Source organism: Ctenocephalides felis, unplaced genomic scaffold (assembly GCF_003426905.1).
Source record: "Ctenocephalides felis isolate EL2017-DRISC unplaced genomic scaffold, ASM342690v1 CF-g0.4_SCAFFOLD_01886, whole genome shotgun sequence".
Taxonomy (NCBI): domain Eukaryota; kingdom Metazoa; phylum Arthropoda; class Insecta; order Siphonaptera; family Pulicidae; genus Ctenocephalides; species Ctenocephalides felis.
Window position 1 is genome coordinate 129,367,833 of NW_020538040.1, and position 16,554 is coordinate 129,384,386.

Consider the following 16,554-nt stretch of genomic DNA (forward strand, 5'->3'; position numbering starts at 1 on the left):
TGCATGTGGTTGGGGTTAAAAGGACCACCTGAACCTTTACCTTGGCAAGATGTAAACAATAAGAAAATAAACATAAAAATAATAGGTTGTCAAATATCTCCCTTCCGCCTTTTTGTATTATAAACCAAGAGCAAAAAAGCGGAAGGGAGATATTTGACAACCTAATATAAACATAAAAATGTATGTAAATAATTGTTATTTTTAATTTAGATTCAGCAGTTTCTTTATATGGTTGGGGTAAAAAGGACCACCTGACCCTTTACACTAAACAATAATTTAACTTTTAATTAATTAATATAATGTGATTTAATTAACTTTAAACGTTCATCCGTTTTTGACAAACATTAAAAAACACTACCCAAACGACTTATCCTTGCATGTGGTTGGGGTTAAAAGGCCCACCTGAACCTTCACCCTGGCAAGATGTAAACAATTAGAAAATATACATAAAAATATAAACATAAAAATGTATGTAAATAAAAGTAAAAATGTAAAATAAGTTAAAAAGTCAACTATTTAAAGAACTGATTCAATTACCTTTTAAAATCGGTTCAGCCGTTTTTGAGACGAAAGATGAAAAAAATCACTGCTCAAACGATTTGTTTTACTTGCATGCGATTGTGGTAAAAAAGTCTGCTTGAATTTTTACACTGGTAAGATGTAAACAATAAGATTTTTTTTTTTAATTTGCATAGATTTATTTCCGATCAAAATAACATAATTTTTCAAGAAATAAGAAAATAGTACAAAAAAATGTACAATAAGTTAACTATCCAAAAGATAGATTAAATTAGTGGTTAAAATCGGTTCAGCCGTTTTTGAGACAACTTGGACGAGATATAAAATAAAACCACGGCTCAAACGACTTGATGTACTTGCATGTGGTTGTGGTAAAAAGGACCACCTGAACCTTTACACCGGCAAGTAAACATTAAAAAAAATAGTAAACAAAAACGTAAAATTTGTAAAAACAGGCAATTTTACAAAGATAATTAAATTAATAGTTATTCCACCTCTATTAGTGAATCCTTCCGAGGAAGTTCCATGCCGAGGTGATATTTATAAATAATGTGCCCATGAAATGTGAGAAGTTACATGTATTTTATTTGTAATAATACGTATTTCAAGAAACAATATGTCTGATTATGATAAATTAAACAGAAATACGTATGATAGCAAAAAATATTATGTATTTACTATTTTAAATCTATAACTCCTCGATATCAAACCTAACCTCTTTTTCATACCACTCTCTTTTGATTATGTTTAGACGTTGCCATGGTGATATAACTCGTACGGGAAAATACATGATTGATCACATAGCTGTTTTTTTAAAGATATTTTATGTCTTTAGTATTTATTATTGCTTCTATTGTTTTATTATAAATTATAATATAATATTATATATATATATATATATATATATATTTACAACTATATTCAGCTTATATTTTATATATATATATATATATAATATATATGTATATATATATCCTGTATATAGAAATATAGAAATAAAAAAAATCTAACATTTGAAGATTTCGATTTTTTATATCTCCAAGAATTGCTTGAAATTACTTAAAACATTTCTAATATTATTATTTTGTTATATTTTATTGTTTTTCTAGTATTATTTTATTATTCAGAAATTTTAGTTATATTATTTATTAATTTTATTTTTATTATTATTTGCTTTCATTTTATATTGAATCATCATACTTTTAGGATATTATTTTAATGTAAATTCTATCCTTCACACTCCTATTTATTTAAATTTATGTTATTATTTATCATTATTGGTAGATGTTAATTATTTAACAGTTGAAATAAATATTGTAATTAAAAAAAATTGAAGCAGTGAATTTATTTTTCATGTTATTTAATAAAACTAGTTAAAAATCTAGGTGTAAGCAGCATTTTGCTTCAAGGCAAGTTGCTAAAACTTTCGGATGCGTGTTAATAATCGACGTTATCAATACTAATTGAAATTTAGCTATTTATATAAAGTTTTCACTGTTTATTTCGAAAATAATGTTTCCGCTTTTACTAAAAACCACTGAGTTATAAACTGATATATTTCAAGCAGAATTATAATATCAGTAATTGTACACAAACACGAAAATTGTAATTATAATCAGTTATAGTACACAAACACGAGTTCGTTTCTAAATATTCGGCTCATTATTCTAAACCTAAGAAAATTTTAATATTTTTTTCTAGGACAATAATGTTTCAGAATATTTGTTTAGATCATGAACTTTTCGCTGATTATAAGTTTCATTTTAAATGAAAAAAAAACTACCCTTTAAGTATGATAAACAACCCCTGCCAAAAACTTAGAATGTACGATTCCAAACTAATATCTTTTAAACGGCTTTTGTATTTTCAAAATTGGTTTAGAATTTCTTTACGATAACGTGGACGAATAATCTTGCACTTTCTGCTTATTCTAAAGAAACGGCTTGGCCAACCGAAAAACTAACCAACGAGAGTGCTTATCGAGTTTCATCAAATGACTTTTAAATTTCTGGTTCAGCCGTTTTTGAGACATCGTGGACGAAAGGTCAAATTTTGACTTATCTCAAAAATCCATTGATTTTTTTTTCAAACTTTGATGAATTTTTAAAATTAAACCGTATTATTTTTTTAGTATGTGCTTTAAGACCATGATCTCTATCGTCAAAAAAAATTCACAAAATCATGAATTTTTTTAACAATTAATTACGTATAAACAATTAACAATAACAAATTAGCACGATTTCGAACCAATATCACACATCAACGAAAACAAGGATCAAACATTGCGATGTTTATTTTGATACAAAATCCTGATAATAAATCGATTATAGAATTCCGCAAAGGTAAAAAATCTATTTCTGTTCGAGACAGCGAAAAGGGAACAAAAGGTGGATTGATATTGCGACACAGTTTTAAAATGATTTTCTCGGAGATTTCGTGTTCGGAAACTACATTTTTTATTTTTATTCCTTTACCAAAGGATGGATGTTAACCCTTATCAATTTTGGCGGAAGCTGAAAGCTTTTAGCTTCCCGGACCCGGTGGATTCAAACGGAACACGAACGTCAGTCCGACCGTTTGTCCGTTTCTTCTAAAATGTCTATCATTGCGTCGGGCACGTGAATAACAGTTTTGTATTATTGATATTATTGGCCAAATTAAATAATTTTATATTAAGATTGAGAATTAGATTTTGATTACAATTTCATGTAGGTTGGAGCGGGTTTAAAATTCTACCACCATTACCTCGAACACTAGTTCGTATTGGTATATTGCCTTGAGCCAAGTTACATGAACTTCCCGATATGTTTGAATAATGGACTTAATCAATAAAAAATAAATTAATTTATGAGTGATTAAAAGTATTCCAAGTGGATTTATTACACATAATTGAAAACGAACGAACACGTTAACTCGGAGTATTTTATTAAATTCAAAAATAAATAATTTTTATAATTAAACCAGTTTCCGTAAGACTTCAATGGTTTAGTATATTCATTATGACCAAGTACTCTATTGTTATACCAAGTAAATTGTTCAATATTAATTTGAACAAACGTCAAAAAAACTACTCATTTCCTCAAATTTTGATGAATTTTTAAAATTAAACTATGTACTTGTCGTAAGGCCGTATTATTTCAGTAAGACCATAATATATATGGGCAAAAAAAGTTCCATAAAAATCGACTTAATTTTTTTTAACAGTTAATTACAAGAAAACGGCTCGATAGATTTTCACCTAAAACTATGAATCTCAATTCTCAATCATTTTCAATTAATATCTTTCGAACAGTTTTTGATTTTTTTAAATAGATTTGGTAGTATGAGTCTAAATGTGGACGAAAAGTTTAACACTTTTTTCCAAATTACAAAGAAACGGCTTGGCAGATCGTCGCACAAAACCGACCAACGATAGTCCTCATTAAGATACATCAAATGGCTTTTAAATTTCTGAAATCGGTTTAGGCGTTTTTGAGCAAACGTCGATGGAAGGTCTAATTTTGATAAATGACAAAACGATACTCATTTTTGCAAACTTTAAAATTTTTTTAAAATTAAACCACTTGTCGTAGAGCTGTAATAATTTAGTATGATATATAAGACTACGGTGACTACCGTTAAAAACAAATCATAAAAATCGTCGAAAATTTTTTTTTAACAATTTATTACAAGAAAACGGTCCGGCCCATCTTTACCAAAAACTAATCACCACGATTCCGAACCAATATCTTTCGAACAGTTTTTGAATTTTCAAAATCGATTCAGAATTGTGGGCTGAAACGTGGACGAATTTTTTTTTACTTTTTTGCGATTTACAAAGAAACAGCTTGGCTGATCGTTTACAGGCGCTATAAAGACGTTTATAAACGCTAGTCCTCATTGAGATACATCGAATGGCTTTTAAATTTTTGAAATCGGTCCAGCCGTTTTTGAGAAAACGTCGATTGACGTCAAAAAATCTGTTTACGCCCACATAGTTTTTCCAAATTTGGTCTCATTCAATTCAGAATGGCTTGAAACGCCGAGAAAACATAAAATTAGTGAATCGATTTTTTTATGAAAACATAAACATCTTCATCGGGAAGTTAACAAGCTAATGAAGACGCCAAAATTTATAGAAATTTGCTGTTTCTGTCTTACATTATTATTGGTATAAATTAATTATAAAACTAATTTATAAAATGTATATTATTTTATTTATATATTGATTTCTAGAGATATAGGATGATAATATATTGAAATTTAACGAAACCTAAAAATTCATTAAAATCATAGTACTATACAAATGCATTTTTTTCAATTTATTTAATATTTACGTTTGCAAAAATTTACTATTGTCTACAATAGCCAATAAAAGTATATATAAATCTTGCAATATATATGTAAACCTATAAGATTGTGTAGAAGACTTTAAAAGTTTAAATAAACTTACAAACTTCTATAAAGTGGTAATAAGTGTAGAAAATAAAATAGAGAAAACATTGTTTTCGAAATCAAAAAATATAAAAGTATACAGACATCTATGAAATCCGTATTTTCGTATTTAAGGACAGTATTTTAGTATTTCCACGTACAGGAATGTTGGAATTACTATTTAATTTGGTTTTGTCCAACTAACTGGTAAATTAATAAAATTACAGCTGATCAAAAAAGGGACACGACCGTGCCCAATCTATCCTACATTAATAATTTAAATATTATATTATATTTATTATCTAATATATTATATTATATTAGAAAATATTATTTAAATGTTGGAAATATGGGTCGCTAATCGTCAAAAACGGCATTGCTAAACTGTGTTATCATTAATTAAAGGACTTTGTATTTAATATATTATATGTTAGTAAGGAGCCTTGAAGATACCTTCCAGACATCTACTTGACTTGATCGTTTTATAAATTGTGCCGCGATTTTTCGGAGTGGGTAATTTTGTTCGCTCTTTAGGCAAAATGCCAGACACCCCTTGCTTTTACGAACTGTGATGTGCGGAAAGCCGAGGGAAAAATGACATATATTTTCCATAAGGAAGAAAATTGGCTTTGCTCCCTCTATAAGTGTTCATTTTTCAACGTTTTAAAAGTTACGTGCAAATAGATTTTATCAAGACCAGACTTCAAGTTGTAAAAGCGAATGTAAAGGAATGATCAAATTGTTGTTTTGAATTAAAATTGAACTAGTAGTAGGTGCAAAGCTTTGTGCCTGGAGGCAAATTGCTGGAACTTTCCGTACCACAAATTGAAATTTTTAAAGAAGATTCATTTTTTTTAAAAAAAGCTTTTAAATAATTTGATTTTTGAGAATTTTGAAAGATTTCGAAAAAAAATACCTTTTTGAAAAATTTAAATTTTTTTATATTATGAAATATAAAAGAATAGAAATAGAAATAAGCAAGAAGAGAAATATGAAATATAAATAGAAATGTTAAACTTATTTTTAAGCAATCGCGATGCGCTTCGTAGCGCATATAGGAAATATCAAAGCGCGTAAGCGCTGCGTTGCAGTCTAACAGATAAACACTGGTACGGAACCCATGGAAATGTAAATACTTATTTTTAAAATCTCTAATAATTTGTTGTGCATCCGTCTTCACGAAATCGTCGACAAAAATTTGTATCCGAGAACACACGCACACACACACACATCAATTTTTTCTAACCTATGCCAAAATATTCAGAAGCCTCTGAAACGTAAAGATATATAAAAATTTTCACTTTTGATTTTTTGCGATTACTGTTACTTACCCTACGGGAAGTTAGAAATTTAAAAATTTTATCACCTATCCAATTTACTATTTTTACAGATCAAAATATAGGATTGCAAATTGATTATTGGGGAATCAAAAATATAGCAATAGCATACAATAAACTGGCCGAAATATCAAACTATCTAATCATCAATAAATACAACTATTTTAACATTTAAATATCAATAAATCCCTTGAAAGACATCAAAACCCAAATCCCAAAACTTCAAATCATTAAAAAGTGATATTGAAATACCTAAAAATAAAATATGTGCTGAAATTTAAAACTTTTGGAACAAAATTGCATATATATTTTATTTTCAACAAAATTTTTAAAGTTTCAAAACGTCAAAAAAAAACAAAATTTAAAGAATTTAAAAAATTTAATTAAATCCAAAATACGAAATAATTAAAATTGAAAATAGAGTAAAACGGTGCTTTAAAGTCTGCTGGTAAAAGGTCTATCATCAAAGATAGGTGGAGCGAATTGCAGCTCCAATGTACAAAATGCAACAACGCAGAAAGCTGTTCGCTTCATACAGGGCAATAAAAAATATTTACCCGAAATCTTAGGTATAATAGTTAGTACAACTTTAAGCGTCACCAAGAAAGCACATAAAAAGTACCCGCATGACGAGCGAAAGCAGTCAAATTTCTCTTAAGTTTGTTATTATTATTAACCGCCCGACTCGCGAAACCAGTCAAAGTAAACTAAAATAATATTATAAAATCTTACTAATAAGTGAAATAAATTATTGAATTACAAAGTGTGTTTCAATATAAACCCAAATTTACATTTATGGGAAATGTCCCAATAGGTTTGTATTATTTTGAGGATACTATTTTAAAGAAGAAGGCAAAAAATGTGTAACCAGATAAAAGACCACATTGTAAATTTTTCAACGAAAGTATTTTATTTCGTTGTTAGTTCATTTTAGTTTTGAGCACTGTTGTTTAGTTTACGATACCTAAACATAATTTGTAAAAATATACTATTCAATTCAGAATATATTATATGCTGAATATATAGAAAATATTATATATATTATTGAATACATTATACTATAATATAAAAGAAAAATAAGTTAAAAATAGCAATTTTATGAGATATAAATTAAATTAATATTTATTTCAACTCTAATGATGAATGGAAAATAATTTTTGTAAAAAATGTGCTCAAATATGTTTAATTTTATGTTATAATTTTATTTCAAAAAAAAGTCTGATCAGTATAAATTTAATAGAAAAACATCCTAAAACCAGATTTATGATTGTAGTATGAGTTGATGAAGATTTTTGTTTATTATTTATGTTTAAAAATTTATTTTCACATTATAATTTTTTATTTTGTTATTGAACTCTATCGCATTGAATAAATTATATAGCTATTTAAAATTAAAAATAAAAAGCTCTCTAAAATTAAAAATAAAATAGTGGATCTCTTTACTCCCTGGTTGCCACTTTTTACGAAGTCTATGGGATAACCAGGCGACGAATTTTTAGATTTTTTTTTAGAAAAAAAAGTTCAATGTGATGAATTAGCTAGGAGTTTTTAGTTAGTTTGGTTTCCACATTGAAATTATTAGAAGTGAAATTGGACTTCTGTGCCCCTCCCTACCCTATCCAAAAATTTAGTGATCAAAAATTCAAAGATTGGAAAAATATAGGTTTCAAAAATGAGAATAATTAATCATGTATACAGACAATTTAAAGAAATTATTAAAAATGTAGCCATATGTAATTATATTTGTTCTGTTTAATAATTTCCATCATTTCTTTCCAGGTGCGAACACTTTTTGTCAGTGGATTGCCAATGGACGCAAAACCCAGGGAACTATATCTATTATTCAGGGCCTATGAGGTAAAACCTAATACCAGAATGTTTATTATGTTAATAACATTTTTACCGAGTTAAAAATATGTTTGAATTGAATTTTTTCAGGGTTATGAAGGATCACTCTTGAAAGTTACAAGCAAAAATGGAAAAACGGCATCGGTAAGGAATATTTTTTTGCTGAAGTAATTGATATGATTTATTCAAAAGATTCAGCAGAATTTTAGCTATTATTTCAATTAATATCAATTTCTTATATTATTATAAAACTTGCTTATTTTATTCAAATATCGGTTTGACCCACTAAATCTAAAAGAATCGTCCAACATCTGCAATTATAGTACTTTTTGTCAATATTAGTATTTATATTTGGAGTATTTAATTTTTTTTTATCAATAACACATCTCATCAATTTTATTTTCGAAATTTTAATTTTGAATATGTAAGCGCCCACACAATTTATTACTAAGTTTAGAATTTGCAATATCAATATTTAGGTAAATGTTTTAAAACAAAAATGTTTTGAAGTAAAAGCTTTGTTGGCTCGATTACTAAACGATGAGCTTTTTTTGTTTAACAAATTATTTGAATTGTTAGTTTATTTTTATTACTAATTTTCAATAAACAGAAACTTGATATATTATCAAATATTTTATTTTATCATGGAAATATTATACAAAACTCGTTGCAGTATTTTGGAATATTAAAAAATACATTTTTCCTTTAAAAATCAGAATCGCAGTCTGTGTGATTTTTACATGAATAAAGTTTCGACAAAACTGTTTTATTTTATGAGGTTTTTAAAGGTAAAGAAAAAAGACTAATTGTGAACTGTAATTTTGGTAGTCATTTAATCTACAAGTCGCAACGTTTCTAATGACTTTGTTGACATTTTTGATAAAAAACGTTATTAATAATTCATGTATTACAAAACTAACATAATTTTTTCACAGCCCGTTGGTTTCGTGACATTTCACACACGCGCTGGCGCCGAAGCAGCTAAACAAGATTTACAGGTATCTAAAGTAAATTTAAATTTAATTTATTAAATTAAATATAACAATTAATCTATATTTTATTTGGTTTATTGGCGACAGTGTTTTGTGTGCTTATGTGTAAATAAGTACTACATATGTAAGGATTGTTTGTTTCAAGTACGCAATAGTTTTACTTTTTTCAGACAATAGTGTTTAAACTAGTATATATGTACAGATAAGGTGACCGGTGACCAATAAGATATATTCCGGTTTGGCCGGGACAGTCTCGGATTTCCACCTTGTGTCCCGGATTTTCATAAAAGCAATATTTGTCCCGAAATTCATTCTTTTGTCCCGGATTGTTCTGGGTTTTTAAAAAATATAGATATGAACATCCATCAAATGTCGGAAAATGATGTAAACAACAAATAGCTTATAGGGGGAAGTCCCCGAGTGCCGGACACCTAAGGTTATTTATAGATAAATTAGAAACTATTTTACTAAATGTTTATTAAATTATGACTTATATTAGATAACAATGTTAGAAATCAAACTAAGTCAACAAAAACGCAATCTTTGCTAAAAAATAATTGATACTATCAATCAAACTTTGGTAACAAAAAATATGATTTTACAAAGTGGCACCTAGTACCGGACATATCAAAATAACCAGCATTGAACACATATGTAGTCATCTCCACACTTTGAAATGTTTGCACATATGTGTTTGACGAATATTCTTAGATATTGCAAAAAAATCACTATTTATCCATCCTTATTGCTGGGCCACGCCAATGCTGGAGCATTCGTCTTAAGATTTTTATTCTTTGACTAGGAAATACGAAAAATTGGGGTTTGTAGTGACCGTTAGCACTCATACAGATCAAAATTTAATAATTAGAATAAATTACGTCACTTCTCACAAGAAATATTAATATGTTTACTGTCCGGCGCTATGGGACGACTTAGTGTCTGGTGCTAAAGGGCAAACATTTTCGTTTATTTGGTGGTACCTACTAAAATTGTTTAAAATATCTAATAATATTCTACAATTTTACGGATAACAATCAAGTACTACTTTTATCTTTGCATATCACACAAATGTATATGCATAAACATACTAGAATTACATCCATTGATATTTAGGTGACGCCGTGATCTTGCGCCTAAAACAGCAATTGTGGCCGTGTGCGTCACAGGCGGGGCTTGCTCGTGATCCTGTACCTGTGTGCCTTCCGTACTCCCTTCATTTGTATTTTGAAATGAAAAGATATATACTCGTTTAGTTAATCGTGTTAAATACAGTGTCCGGCATTAGGTGCCGTCCGGCGTTACGGGACTTCCCCCTATCAAACAATATGTTATGAATGGGAAAATTTCCGAATGCAAAACACCAAAGTGTTAAAATAGAATCTCGCATTGATAATTTGGGACTTCTTTTTTTAATTTTACGAAAATTAGCAAATTTTGTCTTTAATTTTCAATTTTTCAAAATTTTGCTACCACAACCACACCCCTCTCCGGATTAGCGCAACTACCAAGTTGCCGTCCCGGTTTTGACCTACATAAATATGGTCACATTATTACAGATCATATATACTAATTGTTTTATTTCATTGTCAACAACAAATCTATAGGGCAAAAATTCATTCAATGAAAGCAAGAATAGCGTGCTGAATTATTGCTTACCATAAAATACCTGCTTTATCTAAAATGGTTATATTATTTCGACTTACAGATGAAGTACGGACAAAATGACATGATGTTTTGTTTTTTATGATATTTATTTAACAATATTATAATCAGTCTCTGTAGTTTTTACTCACCTTAAGTTCATTCGGTTCCAGCAACATAGTCTCTTAATTAAGTAGGAACTATAGAAACATACTTATTAGGGAAAAATATAACTAATTACAAAAACTATAAAGTACGGACAAAATGATATATTGGGCAAGGACATACGAGATACTAACATATGATATATGAGATACTAATTTTTATGAAAACAGTTCATAAATAAATCATTTAGTCCTCATTCGGACATCAGCACATGATCTCAAAAGGATCAAATCATACATTATAACCAGTCTTCACTGGCACAGAAGACAAACTAGGCCTTTGCAATAAATGTGAGTCTCCTCTTATTACCGGTGGATCCTTTGGTCTGTTTTTAGAAGTACTTGGAGTAGAAGTTGGAAGCCCATCATCTTTAGGTTTCAATTTTCTTTTTCTTGTACTCAAATGAACTACAATGGATCGAATTCATTAGTACTGATTTAAATACTATAATGATTTTAGAAGAAATATTTGCATATAAAAATAAATAAGTCCCCAGAAAAGACGAGCAAACCACACTCAAAATAAACTATTGACGGCGCGATATAAGTTTGAACTGATTACTGCGACAAGACTGTGACAATGACGCTCAACATCTGACAGGATTATGATTATGGCTTTCCTGATGTTATACAGTCGCGGAAACATTACTAAAACTGGCCAATTTTTAAATAAGGCAACTTTGTCATTTTGACCATATATGTCATTTTGTCTGTATTTCCTCTAATCGTCATCAAAACACTTTTTGCGCTGTCGTGCATCATCTATAATGAACTAGAAGCAGGACCAAAATACTCTAAATTCTCTTCTCTGCTAAATATTACTGTTTTAGGAGGTGAGACTTGCAACTTTCACATATTAATTGATCCATAGATATAAAAGTGATATATTTAACTAGTTGTGTGATTTTTATTGGATTATGTTGGGCACAAAGAACACAAAGAATTAAGTTTTTTTGGACTTTTTATTCACAACTTTGTAAATATATTGAAAATATATTGACTTTTTGCATGCACATTTGAGTGAAGCTTGTGCTATATGCTGCTATTGCTCACACCAACTTGACTCAATAACTATGTTTGTAGAAATTTTTTTATTAATTGAAATTTGAAAAACTGTCCTGGAAAACAGTGAATCATAAAAATATTGAAGCATAATTGTTTCATCAATCTCAATGTTTTGCTCAAATGCCGCTTACCAGTTTTGCTGCTGCATATATAGTTTTATTAACCAATTCAGCGACTTTATAACTACTAATGAACTCAAGACTTTACAAAATTTTCACTTGGAAAATAAAGCAAGAAAACTTTTGACAAACTTTTTCACTATGCTAAAGATTACTGTAATATGCTTCGATTGATATGGAACAAAAATGTTTTGATATACTATTAAAAATTTTATTCACGGCCAAATATCTAAAATAGTTCGAAATCATTTGAGGAATGTATAATTTTAATATAATTTTGTTGCAAAACTGTACCGTTGAAATCCTGATATAAATATATTATTACAAGATATGAGAAGTAACATCCCTAAAGTTTTTATACACTTGGAAATCAAAATACATAAAGATACAAAAAATGATATATTGTTTTTAATATTTGTGCTTGTTTTATTATGGAACATCAGCAAATTTTTGGTAGTAGGTACTTAGAATGTCTAAATCGAATGCCAATCCAGGGATTGGACTTCCTGGCATGAAAAATAAAAAAGTGATGTTTTTTACCTTCCTGAAAGCTAAGATTATAATTTCAACAGAAAATCCGATTTGCTCGAACTCGAATCCGATGTTATGCTTAAGTGAGCCAAAATTAGACCTATCGTTGACAATGTTGTAAAAAATTGGTTAAATTGTAAAAATGCCTTAAAGGTTGAAATAGTACATTTAGGCTGCTCTGAACATAAAACATGTAACATATAAATTGGAATTCGCATTGATTAGTATTTAATGAAAAGTGAAACCCGTTTTAAACCCCTGAAAGCAATTGAAAATTTTATCGCCACAAATGTTGTCAAATTTAATTTTTTATTGATCTTGTTGATATTGATTATTTACATATATCGGGAAGTTCATTAAACTTGCTCTAAGGCAAAATGCCACTTACATTTAGTTCAGTTTAGTAAACGATCCTTCTACCAATAAACTTATACTAATATAAATACAAATTTATTTTGGTTATATACGACCTAGATATAATTTGTTGTCAAATAGTGTAAATCCACATATAAAAGTTGATTTCAACATTTCTCAGAGTCGTTGATTTATATTCATGTATGTTGCAGATGTAATGTTTGAAGATTGTAAAAACCACATAAAAATAAAATTAGAATATATTTGGAATCTGGTTTGAAGTCCTAAATTTTTTAAGTAAATGCGATGTTGATGATTCAGTTGCAGACTTTATCTAAATTGCATCAATTTGCATCTAATAGTACTCATTTCTCATTTAAACGAACACAAAAGCGTATTAGATATTTTTAATACAAGGACAGGTAACTCAAACAAATAACAACTGTTCATTGTATCTCATTATAATTTCTCGTGATTTATGAAACATGATCCGATATGAAAAAGAGTTTCATCCGTTGAGAACGATTGTTCCAGATAATTGGATATGATCCTCAGGGATTCATAAAGTTTCATTAAAGAGGCAAAAATCTGTATAATATTTAGCTGCAACGAAATGGCCCTGCCAAAACATTGTTAAAAACTGATCATAACTGACACGATATGATTTAAAAATCATAAATACAAACTATCATAACTGATACGATATGTTTTAGAGGTTATCTTTTTGAGTTTTCAAACTCAGTTCAGGATTTTTGGTGAAAAGGTTGTCAGAAAAATGTATACTTTGCTAATTATAAAAAAGCTAGGCCAATCTTAGCGCGAAGCTGATCGAGTTTCTGATCAAGTGTCATTAAATAGCTTGAAATTTATGAAGTCAGTGCAACTCTTTTTAAGAAAAGGTCTTTTTCTTTTATTTTTTAAAACAAATTTTAGTTCACATACACACACTTCCGTTTTTCAATTTGACTAGCATTTCAGAATGACTTGAAACACCAATAAATCATTAAATTAGCAAATCGGATTTTCTGGCGAAAATATGATCTTCAGTATGTTAAAAAAAATTAATTTTGAATATGATATACACGAATGACTAGAAGAAGCCAAGTTGTAAATAAATACATGGAAAATTTAAGTAACAAAACATAAATTAATTACGATGTAACTTTTCTTGAGCATTTAACTGGATTCATTTTGATTATAAAATGACTTACTAATTTGGAAAGTAATCACAATGGAACTTCAATTGTTTTACTGGATAAATATAAATATTTACTGAATAATATTTTAGATACGTTAATAAGGTTTTAGAGTTATCTCTGGCAAATGTAATTTGAGTTAAAACATTGAGTTAGTGTTAAAATTTGCAAATATAGGGGCCAATTCTCGGATAAAATTATTATGTTATGTTACCGATCTTTTTTGTTGAATAGTCGCATGAGTTGGTAGTCTTTTCTTTTGGATCGAAGATCGATTTTACGCAATAATAACTTTTTAAACCTAACCTCAAAATGGCACAAACGTTAGATTATAACATAAGTTGGACTCATAGACCTTATACTACATGGACTACTAGTCCTTATATCACTTGCTGTACGAACGTTCCCGACAATCTGCCGACTGATGAAATGTCATATGTCATATGTTTTCTTTTAATACTACATTGGCAATTGTGATGACCGATAATTTTGTAAGAAATGATACTAATAAAATTTAATAATTTTTATTATAATAGTTAATGTTATTCAAAAATTATCGGTGATTATTTCAATAATATAATGGCATTCGTGATAACTGATAATTTTGTAAGAAATGATATTAATAATATTTCTCCTGTGAAATAAATTTGCATAAAATCGAATCCACCTGTTAAAATTGGTTTATATATTATAAGGCCTATGCATATGACGTTTAATCATTCGGGAGTGTTACACTATACGGACTGATGTTTTCCTTCACAACAAATTAACAATTTTAAGCTCACGATTTAATTTTAGGTTAGGCACGTGATATAAGACAAATGAAATATGACATTTAATCAATCGAGAGAGTTCCACGATTGTCGGCAATGCTCGCTCAGCAAGTTAACTCACAGTCCCTTCTTTCTTTTTACACTTATTTTGCACTCGACTAGCAGTTCATGTAGTATAAAATCTATGGTTGACAACAAATTGTTGCACTTATGATAACATTGTTATTAGACATTTGTTTTGGAAGTTAGGTTTTAGAGGTTAGATTTAGTGTTTGATTGAGTGATTGAGCAGCAAAGACATAACTTTTTCACATGTGGTAACTGTGAAAAAGCTGCACTGCATACTATTATTCGACAATAGAAACTGGTAACATAACATAAATATTTGATTCGGAGAATTGGCCCCTTATTTTTCTTATGATAAATATTATGGTAGAAAAAGTGGCAGATCATCATTTTCTACTTGGCGATTGCAATGATCGAAAGTATTCTTCGAATCGACTTGTTCTGTTCGGGATTCTTAGATTTCTGTGAACTTGTGGTAAGATAATTGAGCAATCTTAATCGTCAGAGTAGTCGTATCGATTATTTTTAATTTAGTATCGATTGCATGGCCAATAATGCAGGTCGTTTGATATTTCTATCATTCAGCAGGGTGTCAGGTTCGATCCAGACATGCCGCAGACAATCCGCCTCGAGTTTGCGAAGAGCAACACTAAAGTCAGCAAACCGAAATCTCAGCCGACAGTCGCCACCACAGCGGCTGCACACCCAGCACTAATGCACCCACTTACTGGCCGTGAGTTTTACTGTACTCTGTATTTATTATTTTATTAGCATTCGCACTAGCATTAAATATTCTCTACTATCACTTTTTGCAAGCAAATCAAGCCAAGGACATTTTACTATTATGTACAGTAGAGTGCATTTGTAAATATTGACACATTCACGCAGATGATGAGATGAATCCGACCAAAAATTCCACTCGTTTATCATTATATATTATATCATTATCTGGCCGTTTTACTAATTAGTACACCAGACATGTTTATCAGTGATCTATAGAAACTTATGAAAATCCATGGATATCTATAGCAATTTATATTAATATATAACAATCCTTAGAAATTTATAGAAGTTTTTGTATAGAACATCTATAGAAATATATAGCAATGGTCGAAAGATCATCGCTATGGATTGTATGCTGAAACGTACTTCAAAAATTTAATGAGTTATATGAGTCATTTATTATGGTTTGAGGATAAAGTGCTAAAAAGTAGTTATTAATATATAAATACCGCCACTGTGTAAAACCGCATTGTAAATTCCATGTTTATAATTGCATATTTATTACCAAAGTATTTAAAATCAGCAATCGAATTCAGTTTTACAACACCAATTGGAAGCGAGACCAAATGTTACAAGTTTTTTTCAGTACTATAGTCATAATTATTATTATTAGTTATTAATTGGTCCCCAAAGCTTATACAATTATGTTCAATGTTTTGTTGAATTTTTATATCAAAAACGAGTTTAATTATGTAAAATCAAAAAAATTGCATTTTGGTCAAGATTTGGATTTTTAAGGCTTTTAATTTACGT

The 16,554-nt window shown here is 29.0% G+C and overlaps 1 protein-coding gene across 1 annotated transcript in view; it reads left to right on the forward strand.

Annotated features, from left to right (window-relative positions):
• LOC113375888 (U1 small nuclear ribonucleoprotein A-like) overlaps positions 1–16,554 on the forward strand; it is a 206,383-nt gene that overhangs the window by 174,955 nt on the left and 14,874 nt on the right. The window contains exons 2-5 of the mRNA XM_026615835.1: positions 8,049–8,126; positions 8,208–8,261; positions 9,053–9,115; positions 15,604–15,751. Of these exons, the coding sequence (XP_026471620.1) occupies positions 8,049–8,126; positions 8,208–8,261; positions 9,053–9,115; positions 15,604–15,751 (343 nt within the window). The remainder of the gene's footprint in view (positions 1–8,048; positions 8,127–8,207; positions 8,262–9,052; positions 9,116–15,603; positions 15,752–16,554) is intronic.